Source organism: Ornithorhynchus anatinus, chromosome X1 (genome assembly GCF_004115215.2).
Source record: "Ornithorhynchus anatinus isolate Pmale09 chromosome X1, mOrnAna1.pri.v4, whole genome shotgun sequence".
NCBI lineage: Eukaryota > Metazoa > Chordata > Mammalia > Monotremata > Ornithorhynchidae > Ornithorhynchus > Ornithorhynchus anatinus.
Window position 1 is genome coordinate 17,964,798 of NC_041749.1, and position 16,346 is coordinate 17,981,143.

The 16,346-nt window shown below is 48.1% G+C and overlaps 1 protein-coding gene across 2 annotated transcripts; it reads right to left on the bottom strand.

Annotated features, from left to right (window-relative positions):
• Positions 1 to 8,743: 8,743 nt before the first annotated feature.
• Positions 8,744 to 13,919, bottom strand: LOC114806607 (serine protease inhibitor Kazal-type 7-like). Of its 2 annotated transcripts, XM_029051991.1 has the most exons (5): positions 13,829 to 13,902; positions 12,905 to 13,266; positions 12,355 to 12,380; positions 10,350 to 10,474; positions 8,744 to 9,037 (listed from the first exon to the last, which is right to left on the bottom strand). In XM_029051991.1, the coding sequence occupies exons 2-5, from the start codon at positions 12,927 to 12,929 to the stop codon at positions 8,992 to 8,994; spliced, it is 222 nt and encodes a 73-aa protein (XP_028907824.1). In that variant the 5' UTR covers positions 12,930 to 13,266; positions 13,829 to 13,902; the 3' UTR covers positions 8,744 to 8,991. The 2 variants fall into 2 exon arrangements, with proteins under 2 accessions (XP_028907824.1, XP_028907823.1); XM_029051990.1 differs by lacking the exon at positions 12,905 to 13,266 and having other exon boundaries at positions 13,829 to 13,919.
• Positions 13,920 to 16,346: the final 2,427 nt, after the last annotated feature.

Sequence of the window (16,346 nt, forward strand, 5' to 3'; positions counted from 1 at the left end):
CTACCAACCATTCTCTTCACAAGTCCCATTCAGTGAAGTTGGGTTAAGGTCAACATGCCTTCATTGTTAAGACATTCATTCTAGGGTTTCATTTTCTTGGGAATTTTTTGTTTGTTTTTAACTGTATTTTTTAAGTGCTTACTATTTGCTGTGTGACCTTTGGGCAAGTCACTTAACTTCTTTGTGCCTCAGTTACCTCAGATGTAAAATGGGGATTAAGACTGTGAGCCCCACATGGGGCGACCTGATTCCCCTTTGTCTACCCCAGCGCTTAGAACAGTACTCTGCACATAGTAAGCGCTTAACAAATACCAACATTAATCTCAGTTCCACCACTTGTCTGCTGTGAGGCCTTGAGCGAGTCGCTTCACTTCTCTGTGCCTCAGTTACCTCATCTGTAAAATGAGGATTAAGACTGTGAGCCCCATGCGGGACAGGGACTGTGTCCAAGCCGATTTGCTTTTGTCCACCCAAGTGCTTAGAACAGTTACTGGCATATAGTAAATGTTTAACAAATACTATCATTATTATTATTATCATTTGCCAGACACGGTACTAAGTGCCGGAGCAGATACAAGATAATCAGGTGGGAACCAGTCCCTGTCCCACATGGAGCTCACGGTCCAAATAATCGGCCCCTCACGGGGCTCAGTATCTTTATCGCCGTTTTACAGATGAGGTGCCTGAGGCACAGAGAAGGTGAAGTGACTTGCCCAAGGTCTCACAGCAGACAGGCGGTGGAATCGGGATTGGAACCCAGGTCCTCTTGACTCCCAGCTCTGTGCTCTTTCCGCCGGGCCATTGTTTGCCATCCCGTTTTACTACTGGGTACCGAGTAGGGTCCGGAAGGGATGCTGTTGGAAATGTCAAGGTGAGTCCAGGCCCCACAATCTTAGAAGAGACTGCAAAGCATTGTACGCCAGGCAACAAACCAGTAGTATTTATTGAGTAGGTAGGATGAACAGAGCAGCCTGCCAAGTGTTTGGGAGAGTACGATAAAAGCAAAAGATGCAACCCTGCCCTCAGAGAGCAAACCAGTTAGGGGAGTGGAGACCAGCAGACAGAAATGATTTACAAATGTTGTAAACAGGGAAAGAACAATTCGACAAATGCTAACTCCCCACGTACAGAACGATGAATGTCGGCAACTAAGTAGCACACATAGACTGAGATGTGTGTGCTAAATATTTTTGATTAAATAAAAGTGGTAAAGATGGCTGGGAAATGGACATGCCCCGGTGGAAGTGGGTGAAGCGGGTGGGAGCAGCGTGGCTCAGTGGAAAGAGCACGGGCTCGGGAGTCAGAGGTCATGGGTTCGAATGCCGGCTCTGCCGCTTGTCAGCTGTGTGACTGTGGGCAAGTCACTTCACTTCTCCGGGCCTCACTTCCCTCATCAGTAAAATGGGGATTAAGACCGTGAGCCTCACGTGGGACAACTTGTTTACCCTGAATCTACCCCAGGTAATAATAATACCAACATTATTATTAAGTGGATTAATGGAAGAAAGCTCCCTTGGTAAGGCAGGCTTTCAGAAAGACTTTAAAGGGAGGAAGAGTAACGGTAGTAGTCTTTGTAGAAGAAACAGTATCATTTATTAAGCCCTTACCGTGCGCAAAGCGCTGTACTAAGAAACGGGAAAGAATTCCCAGTTGGGGATTCGACACGGTCCCGGGTCCTAGGAGCAGGTCACAATCTAAAAACTTCACAGGGGGTCAGGTGGTTTTCAAAGAGAAAGGAAGTGAAAGAGCATGAACACAGGGTTGAAGGAGGGACAGTCAAGAGGGAGGCCCAGCAAAGCGAGTTTAGGAGGAGAGAAGAACGCGCGACGGGGAATGGTCGGGGAAGAGCGTATCCACGTAAGGAAGAGCTTGTGGACACACTTGAAGCCAGTGATCAGGAGGGACTATTGAAGCTCAAGAACAGTGGAGAGTCCTTAAATTTAGTCTAAGCCTGTTACTACATTTGTCCCCCGCTTCTAGCTGACAGTTAAACAGTGTGGTTTAGTGGAAAGAGCACCTGGGTTCTAATCCCGGCTCTGCCACTTGCCTGCTGCGTGACCTTGGTCAAATCCCTCAACTTCTCCGCGTCTTAGTTTCTTCATCTGCAAAATGGGGATTAAATCCTACTCTCTCCTACCTAGGCCGGGAGCCCTGTGTGGGACGGGCAAAGTGGCCGACCTGATAACCTTGTTTCTACCCCAGCCCTTGACACCAAGGAAGCGCTTAACAAATACCATGAGTAGTATTATAATTGTCATTTTGCAAAAGAGATTCTGGCCTTCTCGACCGGATTTTCTACTTCTTCATCTGATATTTCATCACTGGACAATGTGCTGCCTAGGTAATTGAGTTCCTTGACAGTTCTGTGTTGGCAATTAAGTTTTTAGCTTAGATGAAGGGTGTTTCCCATTATCGGCTAATACGTGGCCTAACTGTCTTCATACTTATTACTGGTCCATAACCTTGGGAGTTCGGATCATCTGCGTATCTTCCCGGGCGTATGCCTTAATGATGGACTCTGATGGTTCAGATGATATTCGTAATCTGTTTTGTTTTTTAATGGTATTTGTTAAACGTGCTTAACTAGATGCCGGGCACTGTGCTAAGCACTGGGGTAGATACAAGCTAATCAGGTTGAACACAGCCGTGTCCCACAAGGGGCTCAAATTGGAGAAGCAGCGTGGCTCAGTGGAAAGAGCATGGGCTTTGGAGTCGGAGGTAATGGGTTCGAATCCCAGCTCTGCCACTTGTCAGCTGTGTGACTGTGGGCGAGTCACTTCACTTCTCTGTGCCTCAGTTACCTCATCTGTAAAATGGGGATTAAGACTGTGAGCCCCACGTGGGACAACCTGATTCCCCTGTGTTTACCGCAGCGCTTAGAACAGTGCTCTGCACGTAGTAAGCGCTTAACAAATACCAACATTATTATGATTAATCCCCCTCTAGACTGTAACCTGATTATTGGCAGAGAGTGTGTCTACCAACGCTCTCTCTCAACTCTCCCTCCCTCTGCTCTACGCCCCCTCCCCACCCCACAGCATTTGTGTATATATGTACGTGGCTCCTACTCTATCCTAATCCTCCCCGACCTCTCAGCTGCCTCTGTCACTGTCGACCATCCCCTTCTCCTCCACACTTTATCTCACCTTGGCTTCACGGACTCCGTCCTCTCCCGATTCTCCTCTTATCTCTCTGGCCGGTCATTCTCGGTCTCCTTCGCGGGCTCCTCCTCCCCGTCCCCTCCACTAACTGTAGGAGTTCCTCAAGGGTCAGTTCTTGGTCCCCTTCTGTTCTCCATCTACGCTCACTCCCTTGGTGAACTCATTCGCTCCCACGGCTTCAACCGTCATCTCTACACAGATGACCCCCAAATCGACACCTCCTCCCCTGTTCTCCTCCCTCCTGGCTCGTCTCTCCTCCTGCCTTCGGGACGTCTCCACCGGGATGTCTGCCCGCCACCTTAAACTCAACACGTCCAAGACGGAGCTCCTTATCTTCCTTCCCACACCCTGTCCTCTCCCTGACTTTTCCGTCACCGCCAACGGCAAGACCATCTTCCCGTCTCACAAGCTTGCGGCCTCGGTGTTATCCTTGACTCTGCTCTCTCATCCACCCCACACATCCAATCGGTCACCCAGACCTGCCGGTCTCACCTTCACGACATCGCCAAGATCCGTCCTCTCCTCTCTATCCAAATTGCTACCTTGCTGATACAAGCTCTCGTAATATCCCGACCGGATTATTGCATCAGCCTCCTCTCTGATCTCCCATCCTCCTGTCTTTCCCCATTTCAGTCTATACTTCCCCCTGCTGCCCGGGTTATCTTTCTACAGCAGTGGCCTGGGCATGTCACTCTCCTCCTCAAAAACCTCCAGTGGTTGCTTACCAACCTTTGCATGAAGCAAAAACTCCTCACTCTTGGCTTCAGAGCCGTCCATCACCTAGCCCCCTCCTCCCTCACCTCCCTTCTCTCCTTCTACAGCCCACCCCAATCACTCTGCTCCTCTGCCGCTCACCTCCTCACGGTGCCCTGTTCTCACCTGTCCCGCCGTCGACCCCTGGCCCACGACCTACCGCTGATCTGGAATGCCCTCCCTCTTCACATCTGCCAAACTGACTCTCTTCCCCTCTTCAAAGCCCTACTGAGAGCTCACCTCCTCCAGGAGGCCTTCCCAGACTGAGCCCTCCCTTTCCCCCCCACCCCTCCTCCCCTCCCCATTGTCCCTACTCCCTACCCCTTCCCCTCCCCACAGCACTTGTGTATATTTGTATGTGTTTTTTATTACTCTATTTTATTAATGACGTGTATATATCTATGATTCTATTTATCTATTTTAGCAGTATTGATGCCTGTCTATTTGTTTAGTTTTGCTGTCTGTCTCCCTCTTTTAAACTGTGAGCAGGGATTGTCTCTAACTGGTGCCAGCTTGTACATTCCAAGCGCTTAGTACAGTGCTCTGTGATAATAATAATAATAACGACGTTGGTATTTGTTAAGCGCTTACTATGTGCCGAGCACTGTTCTAAGCGCTGGGGTAGACACAGGGGAATCAGGTTCTCCCACGTGGGGCTCACAGTCTTCATCCCCATTTTACAGATGAGGTCACTGAGGCACCGAGAAGTGAAGTGACTCGCCCAAAGTCACACAGCTGACAAGTGGCAGAGCCGGGATTCGAACCCATCACCTCCGACTCCAAAGCCCGTGCTCTTTCCGCTGAACCACGCGGCTTCTCTACACAGTAAGTGCTCAATAAATAAGATTGAATGAAAGAATGAATGAATGGCATTAATATGAATGAATAAGTAATTTATAATATATAATTTAAAGGTATGTACAGAAGTGCTTTGGGACTGAGGGTGGGGTGCATAGCAAATGCCCAAAGGTCACAGATCCAAGTGCAAAGGTGATACAGCAGCGTGGCTCAGTGGAAAGAGCCCGGGCTTCGGAGTCAGCGGTCATGAGTTCGACTCCCGGCTCTGCCACTTGTCAGCTGGGTGACTGTGGGCGAGTCACTTAACTTCTCTGTGCCTCAGTTACCTCATCTGTAAAATGGGGATTAACTGTGAGCCTCACGTGGGACGACCTCCCCCGATTAGACCGTAAGCCCGTCAAACGGCAGGGACCGTCTCTATCTGTTGCCGACTTGTTCGTCCCAAGCGCTTAGTACAGTGCTCTGCACATAGTAAGCGCTCAATAAATACTATTGAATGAATGAATGAATGAACGACCCGATTACCCTGTATCTCCCCCGGCGCTTAGAACAGTGCTCTGCACGTAGTAAGCGCTTAACAAATACCAACATTATTATTATTATTACAGAAGGAGAGAGAGCTCATCTAATCAACCAGTGATATTTATTGAGTGCTTTTGGTGTGCAGGGTACTGTACTAAGTGGTTGGGAGAGTACAAAAGAACAGATTTGGTAGACATGGCCCTGCTCCCAGAGAGCTTAAGGTCCCGGGTCCTTTTCCGTGATTTGCAACTAGTTACTGTAACTCGATCTCATCCACCTCGCCCCCTCCCTCTCACCCAAGTCCTGCCTCTGGCCTGGAACTCCCTCCCCCTTAATAGCTAACAAACGATTACTCGCCCCGCCTTCAAAGCCTTATTGAAGACGCATCTCCTCCAAGAGGTCATCCCTGACTTAAGCCCTCCTCTCCTCATCTCCCACCCCCTTCCGTACTGCCCTGACTCCCTTTATTCGTCCTCCCTCCCGGCTCCTCAGCACTGATGTACACATCCATAATTTATTCATTTTTTATTGATGTCTGTCTCCCCCTCTAGACTATAATCTCACAGTGGGCAGGGAATGTGTCTTTTGTATTGTTATATTGTACTCTCCCAAACGTTTAGTACAGTGCTGCACACACAGCAAGCGCTCAGTACTGAGAGCTCACCTCCTCCAAGAGGCCTTCCCAGACTGAGCTTCCCCTCTTCCCTCTGCTCCCTCTGCTCCCTCTCTGCTCCCCCTTCACCTCCCTCAGCTAAGCTCCCTTTCCCCCGTTTCCCTCTGCTCCTCCCCATCTCCCTTCCCCTCCCCTCAGCACTGTGCTCATTTGTATATATTTTTATTACCCTATTTATTTTGTTAATGAGGTGTACATCCCCTTGTTTCCATTTATCATGTTTACGTTGTCTTGTTTTTAACCGTCTCTCTCCCCCGATTCGACTGTAAGTCCGTCACTGGGCAGGGATTGTCTCTATCTGTGCTGAATTGTACGTACTAAGCACTTAATCCAGTGCTCTGCACATTGTAAGCGCTCAATAAATACTAATGAATGAATGAATAAATATCATTGGTTGATTCTCCCTTGGAGTGTGACTTCTTTGCTACAATTACTTTTGTCCACCTCCCCTCGTGGCTTGTCTTCAAAATGCTCATCCAAGGTTTGAATGCAGGAAATGCCCTAGACAATCTCAGTCTTCAAGTGTAATAATGGTAATTATAGTATTTGTTAAGCACTTACTGTGATGTGTGTCAAGCACTCTTCTAAGCACTGGGTTAGATACAAGGTAATCAGGTTGTCCCGCGTGGGGCTCATCCCCATTTTACAGAGGTAACTGAGGCCCAGAGAAGTTAGCTGTCTTGCCCAAGGTCTTCCAGCAGACAAGTGGCAGAACTAGGATTAGAACTCAGGTCCTCTGACTCCCAGGCCTGTGCTCTTGCCACTATACTGGGCAGGGTGGGAGTGAGGTGGTGAGGGGAAGAAAGGAGGTGTTCCACATAGAGGGTCTTTGAAGGTTGGGCTACCAAGAAACAGGTTTGAAAAGCGACAGGCCCTGAAGGAGAAAAGTGAATTAACCCATCACATCAAGCAATCAATCAATCACTCAGTGATATTTATTGAGTGCTTACTATGTGCAAAGCACTGTACTAAGCCCTTGGAGAGTACAGAACAGAAGACATAGCAGACACATTCCCGGTCCATAACGAGTAACCCCGGATCGGCCACTTGTCTGCTGTGCAACCCTGGGCAAGTTTCTTAACTTCTCTGTTATCTCAGTTCCCTCATCTGGAAAATGGGGATTAAAACTGTGAGCCCCAAGTGGGACAGGACTAGGTCCATCCTGATTAGCTCGTACCTACCCCGGCACTTAGAACAGTGCCTGGCCCGTAGTAAGGGCTTAATTCATTCATTCATTCATTCGATCATTTTTATTGAACACTTACTGCGTGCAGAGCACTGTACTAAGCGCTTGGGAGAGTACAGTACAACCATAGACAGTCACATTCCCTGCCCACAATGAGCTTACAGTCTAGAAGGGGAGACAGAAATCAATACAGATACATTTTTTACAGATGTGCGGTTGGGCTGGGAGCGGGGGGAAGAGCAAGGGGAGCAAGTCAGGGCGACAAAGAAGGGAGCGGGAGATGAAGTAAAGCGGGGCTTCGTTCGTCTGGGAAGTCATCTTGGATGACCTGTGCCTTTGATAAGATTTTGAAGGAAGGGAGAGTCATTGTCAGATATGAAGAGGGAGGGACGGCGTTCCAGGCCGGAGCAGGACGTGGGCGAGAGATGGGTGGCGAGATAGAGGAAGCAGCGGGGCTCAGTGGAAAGAGCCCGGGCTTTGGAGTCAGTGAAATTCTTCTGCTCTCCATCTTTTTCATTTATTTTGAAGAAACGATTGGCATAGTGGAGAGAGCAAGTACGGGCCTGGGAGTCAAAAGGTCATGGGTTCTAGTTCTGCCCCGATTAGACCGTAAGCCCGTCAAACGGCAGGGACTGTATCTGTTGCCGACTTGTTCATTCCAAGCGCTTAGTACAGTGCTCTGCACATAGTAAGCGCTCAATGAATACTACTGAATGAATAGTCCCCGCTCCTCCACTTGTCTGCTGTGTGACGGTGGGCACGTCGCTTCACTTCTCGGTGCCTCAGTTACCTCATCTGTAAAATGAAGATCGAGGCTGTGAGCCCCACGAGGGACAGGGACTGTGTCCAACCTGATTTGCTTGGGTCCGTCCCAGTTCTTAGTACAGTGCCTGGCACATAGTAAGCGCTTAACAAATACCGCAATGATGAGTTAGGATTTATTTGTTAAGGTAACATAGTCTGGGGCCTGTTTGAAGAACTTTGGATGCTGTAGCCTGTCAAATAGAGGGGGAGGGGGTGGAGTCAAGAAAGGTAAGGTATACTGTGGCTTGCTGGGAGCTAAACATTCATTTTCAGAACTCAACCTCCTGATACCCCCAAAATGTTGGGTTTCCTGGAATGTTACCACTGAAAGTTTGATGCCCTCTTGTGTTTTCCTTTGATAACACCCTGCTCTGGGCTTGACGACCAATAATTTAGTCCCCTATACCAAGCCTAAACCCCTCTCAGGGGGGCACCTGGAGAGTTTCCAGTAGTCTACCAGTCACGACTACAAGAGGGAGAGTCAAGCAGAGGCCTATCCATTCCATTCCTAGCTGGGCCAGCGGCTAGCAAGTGGAAGGTAAATGGCCACTAGTCAAAACTCCCCCATGCTGGGCAACAGAGGCATGGAAGGGAGTCGAGGGCGGACACTCGAGTTTACCGTGCGGAAGGAGGCAGTGGCAAACCACTTCGGTATTTTTACAGAGGAAACTCTGTGGATCCACTACCGGAATGATTGCGGATGGAGGTGGGGCATTTTGGGAGCGATGTGTCCTTGGCGTCGCTATGAGACGGAGATGATTCGACAGCATAAGACAAAAACAGACCGGGCCTGAAGAAAAGCGGAGAAACCTAAAGTGGTTGCTTTCTTGAAAAAATAAACAGAGATTAATCCATCCATAGTATTTATTAAGCCCTTACCAAGTACTTGGGACAGTGCAAAATTGCTGATAGACATGATACCCGGCCACGAGGAGCTTGACGGCTAGAGATATTTTCTGTGCAGTAAATTATGGAGCCCATTAACTTGACATCGTACAGAGACTGACCCAACGCTGTGCAAATAGAAGTCTCGGTCTGTTCTTCTTTGACTGTAATGACGACGATGACTTTCACTCTCCAGTTCCACTGTGGAATCAGCAATTTCCATTATGGAGAAATTTAATTTTTCCATTACTTTTCCTAAACATGAAATAACAATGAGGTTATTACTCTAATCATAGAAACGCTACTTCCTTTCGCTGACGAGCCTATCTTCAATAAGGTTTACAGAGATGGGTGGTGTGTGGGGGGGAGGGTGTCTTCTGACGGTGACCGGCAGCTCAAAGGCCCTTTAAAGGCCACTCAAAACAAATTACATCGGTAACATCATGGTCGTGGATTCAAATCCCGGCTCAGCCGCTTGTCAGCGGTGTGACCATGGGCAAGTCACTTAACTTCTCTGTGCTTCAGTTACCTCATCTGTAAAATGGCGATGAAGAAAGTGAGCCCTACTTGGGACAACCTGATCACCCTGCATCTACCCCACCATTTAGAACAGTGCTTGGCACATAGTAAGCGCTTAGCAAATACCAACATTATTATTTTTATTATTATTAATGGCTTGCACATTGCTTGACAGGTCCCTTCACCGTTTGGTGACATGGAATAATTACCAAGATTTCCTTGTTTTGAATCTTATTCAGACTCGGTAGGTAGAAGTGATGCAGTCAGGAGGGACCTTAAGCCCTATAAGCTCGTTGTGGGAGGGGAATGTGTCTGTTTATTGTCGTATTGTACTTTCCCAAGTGCTTAATACAGTGCTCTGCACACAGTAAGCGCTCAGTGATTGATTGATCCCAAGTTCAGCCATATAGTAACCCCACTGAGGTTGTGAGCTCGTTGTGGGCAGGGAACGTCTGTTGTTGAAATGTACTTTCCCGAGCACTTAGTACAGTGATTGCACACAGTAAGCGCTCAATAAATGCGATCGGAGGAACGAATGAATCTCTGAAAACCTAGAGAGAGGAGGTCGTGAAGCGTCAGATATTGAGGAAAGCAGTGCCCTAGGGGAAAATAAGTTACATCGGGGCTGGTTGCCTCGGGGTTCTCTCTGGCACTGTCAGCTGTGATGGTCAGGAAAGCCACAGGCTGAAGGTTAACCGGAGTGTAAGCTTCTCGAGGGTGGGGATCTTGTCTACCATCTCCACTGTACTCTCCCAAGCACTTAGTACAGTGCTCTGCACACAGTAAATGCTCGATAAATACCATTCATTGATCGACGGATTGACGACTTTACGCAGTGTAGGGGAGGATTAGCAAAAAGGTTGAGGGAAAGTCAGGAAGAAGAAAGATGAACCTTAAGTCCCGAGTCATCAGTCTTCTTGGCTAGCTAGGCCGAGTATATAGGTTGCCTTAGGCTAGGAGGGGCTGTCTCAGAGGCACATTCTCCTGGGGTCCTGAACCCTCCGAGAAGAAAATAAAACAACATCAAAAATAACTACTCCATACTCACAAGCTTTCCGTGCAGAGGTGGCATTCATTTCCGTAGGTGATGTAATTGTTTCCACACACCGGTAAATAGGTGATGGGGCAGGGTATGGCATTTACCGGGTACTTCTTATACATGCTGCAGTCCATCTACAAAGCAATTAGTATTTGTTTTATTTTCACCTCTCCAGAGCATCCAGGGGCTGGTCTGTTCCTGGCTGCTCAGGGCTCACGCTTTTGGGGAAATTCTTCCAACCCCACGCTTTGGGAACCAGGGACAGGGTCCAATTCTCACTCGCATATTTTTCCCAGACCTTGGAAGAATGTTTCTTACACACTTGGTACTTAGTCAATACTATTACTTTTCCTCTTCTTCCTCTTGCATCTTCTCCTCCTCCTCCAGAACAGTGGAGCCAGTGACAGCCCCCCTAGATCTGCTCCTCAAGCATTCCCCTCCCAGTAACTCTGCCTTGTCTGACTCTGCAAGAGGAGCCCCTCTCTCCCTTCCTGCGGCCCCTCTTTTCTTCCCTCGTAGAGGCAATGACACCTTTCGGCATTCTTACGCTCAGTGAGTTTAGTACTCCTGAAACACCAGTTTACTCACTGTACTCCCATTTCATCTAGCTCGCCGTCAACCCCTTTCCCACGTCCTTCCCCTAGCCTGGAACTTCCTTCCCTTCCATAAACACCAGACCATCACTCTTCCCACCTACAAAGCATCAATTGAGGTCACATCTCCTCCAAGAGGCCTTCCCCGATTGAACCCTCTTTTCCCTGGCTCGCTCTCCCTTCTGTGTCAACTTTGCATTTGGATCTGTCACCTTGGACATTTGATATTCACCCCAGCCCCACAACTCTTACGTACATATCTTTAAATTATTTATTATAAATGGCTTATTAATATTGTCTCCTCCATAACGACAGGGAACGTGTCTGCTAAATCTGTTGCATTGTACTCTCCCAAGCGCTTCATACATTGCTCTGCATAAAGTAAGCGTGATGTATTTGTTAACCTGTTGTGAAATTTATTAACCGACCCTAGGAAGGAAAACCCTTCAGTGTGTAAAATCCTTGGGCCATCCTCAAAATGGTGGTGGGAGAGAGGCTTCGATTTAGCCCAGATTTTGCCACCAGATAATCAGGAAAATATGGAGAACACTGTTTGTGACCCACTAGAGTAAATTCTTCCAATGAATCCTCCCCTGCTCAGCCCCCTATCCCTTTCTGACCACTAATTAGCTCTCATCTTGTCCAGGAGAGAGAGACAAGGTGAAAGAGAACCTGTTTTGGGAATGTCTGCAGCCTGACTTTCTTAGGAAAACAAAGGAGAAGGACGGAAGGAGATTATCAGTTTGCTTAGAATTGATAGAACCAATTGTCAGGACCCTCAGGAAGCTACTTGGAAACTTTCCCCAGCACGGGACAGAGCCCCGGCCTGCGAGTCACAGGGACCTGGGTTCTAATCCCAGCTCCACCATTTGCCTGCTATCTGACCTTGGGCAAGTTACTTCACTTTTCTGCATCTCAGTTTCCTCATCTGTAAAATGGGGATGAAGACCGTGAGCCCAGTATGAGACAGGGACTGTGTCCAACCTGGTTAGCTTGTATCTACCCCAGCACTCAGTACAGTGCCTGGCACGTAGTAAGAGCTTCACTACCACAAAATATAAAATTAATTTTTAATAATAATAATAATAATGGTAGCTGTTAAGCATTTACTATGTGCCAGGCACTATACTAAGCTCTGGGGTGGATACAGGCAAATCGGGCTGGACTCAGTCCTTGTCCCACATGGGGCTCACGGTCTCAATATAAGAGAGAAGATGCTCAGGATCCTACTAGGTACCTCCAGACCGTGAGATCAGAAACTAGGACACAACGGCTACATGGTCCAGGAAGGGCCGGTCTCTGCTTAATAGGTGGCAAAAAACAGTTCAATCTGAAGGATGAAAAAACCAAAGTCCCTTCTAAAACTGCAAACTAAAGCCCATCCAAGAAGGCAAAAAGGCTAAGAAGAAAACATCACTCACCTGTGCTGAAGAAAGACTGGCAGCCTCTAAAATACAAATGAAGATATCAAGGGAATGTCCAAGAGAACCCCTCGCTAGCTCAGGAAAATAATGATGCAGATTTTAGGTCTTCAAACGGCTGTCTTTCTGAACCTTATTATGGTTTAATGTATATCGACGCTCTTTTATAACAGTGACTTTCCCCAACCTGCTCTCCAGTACTGAAGTGGAACAAATGGGCAAAGGAAGCATTCTGTTAGGCCAAATCCCGCAGCGGGTCAGGCCGGATGAGGATTCGGGCCTCTTGACCTCTAAAGCAAGAGGCAAGAGCCCGGGCTTGGGAGTCAGAGATTCTAATCCCGGCTCCGCCACTTGTCAGCAGTGTGATTCTGGGCAAGTCACTTAACTTCTCTGTGCCTCAGTTACCTCATCTGTAAAATGGGGATTAAGACTGTGAGTCCCACACGGGACCACCCGATAACCTTGTATCTACCCCAGCACTTAGGACAGTGTTTGGTACATAGTAAGCACTTAACAAATACCATTGTCATCATCATCATCATTTACTCACTCAGGAGAGAGGTCGTGTTTCCCATGGACCTGAGGTGAAAAGCTCAGACTTGCCGGTCACTTTTCAACTCTGCTGTGAGGCAAACCCAAGAGTCCGAAACACAACCGCTGAACCCTCCACCTTCAACTCTCCCACTTCAGTTCCGAGAAAGTCCATTCAAATGCACTTTCTTGATTGGACGGAGCCAGGCACTTAAGACATTAAATGTCTTTCACGGAACTGTTCCTGGCTGGGAAAACTCAAACAGCTCACAAGGAGTTTGAATTTGAGGCTGCGTTTCGGTCGGCCAAAGTAGAATTGTTTCAGGAAGCATCTCAATCGGTGTCGTTATTTCTCCGCAGGGGTTTCAACCATTTTGCAATCTGGAGTATCATCGGAGAAAACAGCCTCGTCGTTAGTGTCAGTTAAGTCCCGATAAAAATTGACAGTTTTTATGCAGTCCACCACTCCCCTCACTGAGCAAGTCATTTTAACGGTCTGTCCCGCTCTAGACTGTGAGCTTGTTGTGGGCGAGGAATGCGTCTGTTATATTGTTATCCTGTACTCACCCAAGCACTCAGTACAGTGCACTGTACTGGGAAGCAGCATGGCGCAGTGGAAAGAGCCCGGGCTTGGGCGTCAGAGGTCATGGGTTCGAATCCTGACTCCGCCACCTGTCAGCTGTGTGACCGTGGGCAAGTCACTCAACTTCTCTGGGCCTCAGTTACCTCATCTGGAAAATGGGGATTTACTGTGAGCCCCACATGGGACAACCTGATTACCCTGTATCTACCCCAGCGCTTAGAACAGTGCTCTGCACAAATACCAACACTGCACCCAGTAAGTGCTCAATAATACGATTGACTGGCCGGCTGACTGATTAAATTGAGGCTGGGGGAACCCCAGGCGTAACTGAATTTACAAGATCAGGTCAATTGTACTCACTGGTAGGGCCACAGAGAATCGCCACCACGAGGAGCAGGAGGATAGCACCGGAGGTCTTCATGGCGACAGATCGGTTGAAATCATCTGAGCAATCCTCCCCAAGAAAGTGGTCCCATTTATATACCACGGGCTGGAGTCTCCACCTTCACTGTAGGATGATTCCAAATCAGTGTCGTCATTCGGAGCGGAACCAAACATTGCCTCACACCCTGGGTGGTGACATCACTGCTGAAGACAATAATAATAATAATAATGTTGGTATTTGTTAAGCGCTTTCTTTGTGCAGAGCACTGTTCTAAGCGCTGGGGTAGATAGAGGGGAATGAGGTCGTCCCACATGAGGCTCACAGTCAATCCCCATTTTACAGATGAGGGAACTGAAGCACAGAGAAGTGAAGTGACTTGCCCACAATCACACAGTTGACAAGTGGCAGAGCTGGGTTTCGAACCATGACCTCTTACTCCCAAGCCCGGGCTCTTTCCAACTGAGCCACTCTGCTTCTCATGTTGGTATTTGTTAAACGCTAACTAGGTGCAGAGCACTGTTCTAAGCGCTGGGGTAGACACGGGGTAATCAGGTGGTCCCACATGAGACTCACAGTCTTCATCCCCATTTTACAGATGAGGGAACTGAGGCATCGAGAAGTGAAGTGACTTGCCCACGGTCCCACAGCTGCCAAGTGGCAGAGCCGGGATTCGAACCCATGACCTCTGACTCCCAAGCCCGGGCTCTTTCCACTGAGCCACGAAGATCTTCTTTTAGGTCTTATCATCGCCACTTCTTAACCTGCCCAGTATTTGGCTTATTCCTTACTCCACGTGGGAAGAAGTGAGGGGGCACACACTGCCTCCTGGATGAGGATTGTGTCTGATCGTGATTTGAGTTTCGTGATTTGAGTACAGAGCCTACCGTAGAGTGCTAGATTCAAAGACCTACTTTCCCAGGCAAATGCGATTTAACTTGGGTGAGAATCCAGAAACGCTCCTTGGTTCCCCCTTTGTCTCCGTGGAAGGATGTGGACTGGTAGAATTTTGTTCCGTATTTGCAAGGTTCCGTTCAATTAGAGCAGCGTGGCTCAGTGGAAGGAGCACGAGCTTGGGAGTCAGAGGTCATGGGTTCCAGTCCCTGCTCCGCCACTCGTCAGCTCTGTGACTTCGGGCGAATCACTCAGCTTCTCTGTTCCTCGGTTACCTCATCTGTAAAATGGGAACTAAGACTGTGAGCCCCACGTGGACAACTGTGAGCCCCAGGTGGGACAACCTGCTTACCTTGTATCTACCCCAACGCTTAGAACAGTGCTTGGCATATAGTTAGCGCTTAACGATTACCATCATTATTATTATCGGACAATCTTGCATCTACCCCAGCGCTTAGTACAGCTTTTGGTGCATAGTAAGTGCCACAGATACCACGATTTTTATTGTTATTATTAGTAGTAATAATAAAAAAACTCCCTCCTGTCTCAGACTATATTTCAGTAGCCCTTTCCAACCTGAAAACTGCGTTAATCCTCTCTATCACATTACTTAAATGATGTGACCTAAGGATCCATTCAATTCAAGCCTTTCCTTCTCTAATAATAATGTTGGTATTTGTTAAGCGAAAGAAATAGAAAGTGAAAGAGCCCGAGCTTGGGAGTCAGAGGTCATGGGTTCGAATCCCAGCTCCGCCACTTGTCAGCTGTGTGACTGTGAGCAAGTCACTTCACTTCTCTGGGCCTAAGCTCCCTCATCTGTAAAATGGGGATTAACTGTGAGCCTCACGTGGGACAACTTGATTACCCTGTATCTATCTCAGCGCTTAGAACTGTGCTCTGCACATAGTAAGCGCCTAACAAATACCAACATCATTATTATACTGTTACATTGTACTCTCCCAGGAGTTTAGTACAGTAAGCGCTCAGCAAATACGATTTACTGATTGACTGGCTTTCTTTTTCGGGGGTCCATGGCCTCACTACTAACTACTGACACTCCCTCCTCCAGAATTGGGGCTATTTCTACTCCCTCCTTTAGTGGCCACATCCTTCAGCATGATCCTTTTTCTCCACATAGCAACTGCTTGGGCCCCTTGCTCTCATCCAAGTCCCACCCAGCAGAACTGTGTTCCTATGAGAAGCAGCGTGGCTCAGTGGAAAGAGCACGGGCTTTGGAGTCAGAGGTCACGGGTTCGAATCCCGGCTCGGCCACTTGTCAGCTGTGTGACTACGGGCAAGTCACTTCACTTCTCGGTGCCTCAGTTACCTCATCTGTAAAATGGGGATTAAGACTGTGAGCCCCACGTGGGACAACCTGATTGCCCTGTGTCTACCCCGGCGCTTAGAACAGTGCTCGGCACATAATAAGCGCTTAACAAATACCAACATTATTATTATTACTATGAGCTCTGCTTCAATACCAGTGAGTTGATTGTGTCTGAGGAGCTCATTGTGGAGAGTCACGTTGTACCCTGTGATTTTTAGTATGGTTTATAAACCCCTCTCGGGGTCGCACCTGGAGGTTTCCAGGACTCTACCAGT

Coding starts and splice junctions, on each gene's coding strand:
- LOC114806607 (XM_029051990.1), bottom strand. CDS start 13,889: ATGAAGACCTCCGGTGCTATCCTCCTGCTCCTCGTGGTGGCGATTCTC. Junction 12,381..13,828: donor GATTCTCTGTGGCCCTACCA/GTGAGTACAATT, acceptor TTTGTATTTTAG/AGGCTGCCAGTCTTTCTTCA. Junction 10,475..12,354: donor CCAGTCTTTCTTCAGCACAG/GTGAGTGATGTT, acceptor ATTGCTTTGTAG/ATGGACTGCAGCATGTATAA.